Source organism: Ischnura elegans, chromosome 2 (genome assembly GCF_921293095.1).
Source record: "Ischnura elegans chromosome 2, ioIscEleg1.1, whole genome shotgun sequence".
In the NCBI taxonomy this organism is placed as follows: Eukaryota; Metazoa; Arthropoda; class Insecta; order Odonata; family Coenagrionidae; genus Ischnura; species Ischnura elegans.
The window spans coordinates 97614083-97617565 of record NC_060247.1 but is presented as its reverse complement, the minus strand read 5'-3'; the positions used below and the strand labels follow the sequence as shown (position 1 = coordinate 97617565).

General features: G+C 40.8%; 1 protein-coding gene across 1 annotated transcript; it reads right to left on the bottom strand.

Annotated features, from left to right (window-relative positions):
• Positions 1-1384: 1384 nt before the first annotated feature.
• On the bottom strand, positions 1385-2923 carry LOC124153218. Its single transcript, XM_046526317.1, has one exon. It carries the CDS (start codon positions 2921-2923, stop codon positions 1385-1387), a length of 1539 nt encoding a protein of 512 aa, XP_046382273.1.
• Positions 2924-3483: the final 560 nt, after the last annotated feature.

Below are 3483 nucleotides of genomic sequence, written 5' to 3'. Positions count from 1 at the left end.
TAGCCGGCTTGCAATGGGCGAAATAACGTAGAAGGTCGGCGTGTTTCGCTATTCGACGCATCGTTGCAACTGTAAGAAATCATAATAGAACTAGTGTTATATCTATTTTAATTTCCTCACATTAGGATTTCACTTTTTTGGACGATAGAAATACATTTCCTCGTCATCCGGAAATATTTTCGTTCGATAACGAAATTCATCTGGCGTGGTCTGTTTTAAATCAATAAATAAATAGCTATGAGCTTCCTTTGTAGCGTCGGAATATGCCTCCTCCAAAAATTTTAGGTTCTTAGGATGTATTTGTCGTGCCAAACTGTAAATTTGACTTTTATCCCGTGGGTTTTTGAAGTATGTTATATAGTGTGTATTTAATGATATATCGCGTGCACCCTTGCCCTTGTGGAAAAAGTTTTGTGTCAGATGAATAACGCTTATATTCCGATGGTGACTTCCTCTAGTGAATAGATCAATCATTGCACTGCAACAGCTTTCCATCATAAGATCGTCAACGATAATTAGAGTGGGGTCGGATTTATAAGGAATAGCTTTTAAATCGGGCAAACCCTCGTGAAAGGATACGCCTGATAACTTTAAAGCATCATGAAACTCTTGCCATTCGGCGTAACACCAAATAATTTCCGCAAACGAGACATCGAACATTTTCTCTCGAAATCTTAGAAGGCGTCTGGTAAATTCTGTCTTACCACAGCCACTAGGACCAGCTACTATAGCAGCAAAGGGATGCCTTAGTCGGAGGTCCATTTTCAAGTGCGGGCTGTGCTGGAAACCTCTACATTTTAAGGAATAAAAAAAAATTACGACAGCTGGAATCAAAGAAAGAATAATTTCGGACTACTCTTAGTTGAATTCCCAATATGTAAAAAGAAATAAACAGTTGAATTGAAGTTAGTAAGCAGATCTTTTCTACATGTTTAGTCGCACTGGGAATTCTTAAGCCCTTCCACCGCGACAAGGTGGTAGTCCTTAGGAGGGAAAAATAATAAAATTTGAGAATAAAATTTGATAATGAAATTTGAAAATGATATTTGTGAGTAAAATTTGAAAACGGAATTTGAAAAAAAAAATTTGGAAATAAAATTTGTAAATGAAATTTGAAAATAAAATTTGTAAATGAAATTTGAAAATAAAATTTGTAAATGAAATTTGAAAATAAAATTTGTAAATGAAATTTGAAAATAGAATGTAAAGAGAAATGAAATGAAGTGAAATGAATTGAAATAAAATAAAATTGAATAAAGTGAAACAAATATAAAATGAAATCAAGTGGGAGTGAAATTTAAAAAAAGAATAAATATTAACTGAAAAAAAAATAATAAAATTCAGTAGTGATAAAATGAAATGAAAATAAAACATTTTTCTCCACCTACTGAATCCTCCTCCGTCTCTTAAACCCATATGGCAGTGTCTCGTGGTTATCAGTCCGCTTCCTCTTGGTGTACACAACACGAAATAGCTTCGTTTCAGGTCGGGAAACGATGTCGTGGTTTTTCATACGCCTGATTTTATGGGCATACTCTATTTTCCTCCCTGGTTCACCTTTCAGCACCATAGATTTAAGTGTTTCAAAGCAGACCACATTGTCATTTGAGTAGTTAATGGTTACCCCCCGAACTTTGCACACTTCCTTGCTGAAGTTCGGATCACTCGAGGAGCGCACCACGTAGGCGTAGTTTTTAGGGCCGCCGGATACAAACTCGCTGATGAAGCAGTCCTGCCCTAGCGGAGTGATCTCGTCGGTCATGTCTCCTAAATAATCACCCACAGGTGGAGACCACTCGCCAGGCTTTTGTGTGAACACAATCGAGTCTGTATCGTGGTAGATACACCGTCTTTGTAACTTTTCGAGATAACTGTAAAGTTCTAATCTAGCATGCGCTGTTGTGTAGCATGCGATGACTATGTTGTTCGAGGGAGAGGGTGAAACGGCCTCGTCAGTTTCCGACCAGTGCGCACACAGAGTCTCCTCATTCACATGGACTAGCCGTTGTACTTCCACACTAGGGTCTGAAAGTAGGGCATTCAGTTCGTCCGCTCTGCTAATAATCGTAGCACGAGTCAAATTTTCCCTCTGTCCAAACTTCCCCCAAAAGCTATTAAGCATCAGCTTCGCCAAGGATCTCTTGCCCGGGTTATGGCTGATGGAATGCCTGTCCAACTCCACTCCTTCTCGTTCCTTGAAACATGCCAGGTAAGCATTTCTGTCTTCCTCCGTTGTACACCATGCAGGCCATCCGCTGGCTTCCTGCTTAATTTTAAGAAAGGCGTTTATGTAACCAGAAAAGAGTCCGCCTTCTCTACTCTCCCTGGAATAAGCAGTTACCTCGTAATGCCATGCTTCATGCATATCTCTGATTGAGTATCCGAGGGATACTGCCTTCTTTAACTCTCCCGTCACCCATGTTCCGCTGATGAGGCGTTCTTCCTCGCTGTGGCTGCACTCGTCTTCATTTTCGTCGAGGGCGCATGATCTACATAGAGGAAATAAAAGTTTTCCGTTCCCCTTCAGCGGGAGCACTGGTAGATAGAGGTCGGTAGGGGGAAGAACGTCGCATTTAACGAGTCCCTCAAGTTCGTCCAGAGGGGGACACTCTGCACCAACGTAGATGGTCGGATGACGTATGGGATATGGCCGGTATTTGTTTACGAAGGGATATAACGAGCAAATATCGAGGTATTTAATTTGCTCCCCCTCGTTCTCACGAGCTTTGTGATAGAGACGCAGAGCATTAGTCCTCCCACCATAGAAAGCATCTCGGGGGTCGAGAGGTTTCTCCTTCCGTGCGGGATGCAGTCTCACGAAATTGGATAGGGCGATGTCTCGCTCAAGTTCTCTTTTAAATTCGCATTCCCACTTTTCAATTAATTTATAACCTCCCGCTATGAGAAAATTTCGCTTGATCATCGTGCTCTCGAACCGTGTTTGCATTGTCTCAGCGATGCTGTTTGAAATTGGTAAGTGTCTTTGGGGAAAACATTTTGGGCATCCGTGGAAAAAACATCCATAGAATTCAAAAACTATTTCTTCCTCATCAGTTTTCATATATCCATCAACTTTCCTACCCAAAAGTTTAACTTCTCGCCCGTTGCCTGCGTGACGTATCTTTTTTCCTCTTCTTCTCTCTTCGACAAGCAGCCATTCGATCGCCTTATGGGATTGCATGTCTGCCCAGCGATAACCTCCATGAGGCACAATCGGAATGGTCTCCTCTTTCAGATATTTTTTTCGGAAAACTCTCATACATGCACTTGCAATTGTCAGAGATTCTCTAAAAGGATCGACGTTGCTTAGAGCGATAAATTCTTGTCTAAACTTTAAGCAGGCCAATCTTAAAATTGTGACATCTTGGATGCAATATTTTTTAATCTCCTCTCGCATACAGAAGACATAGTTTTTCTGACACATTTCAGCATGCCACTTTCTAAATTTAACTACTTCCGCCGAGCTCATTTCCAATACACCAT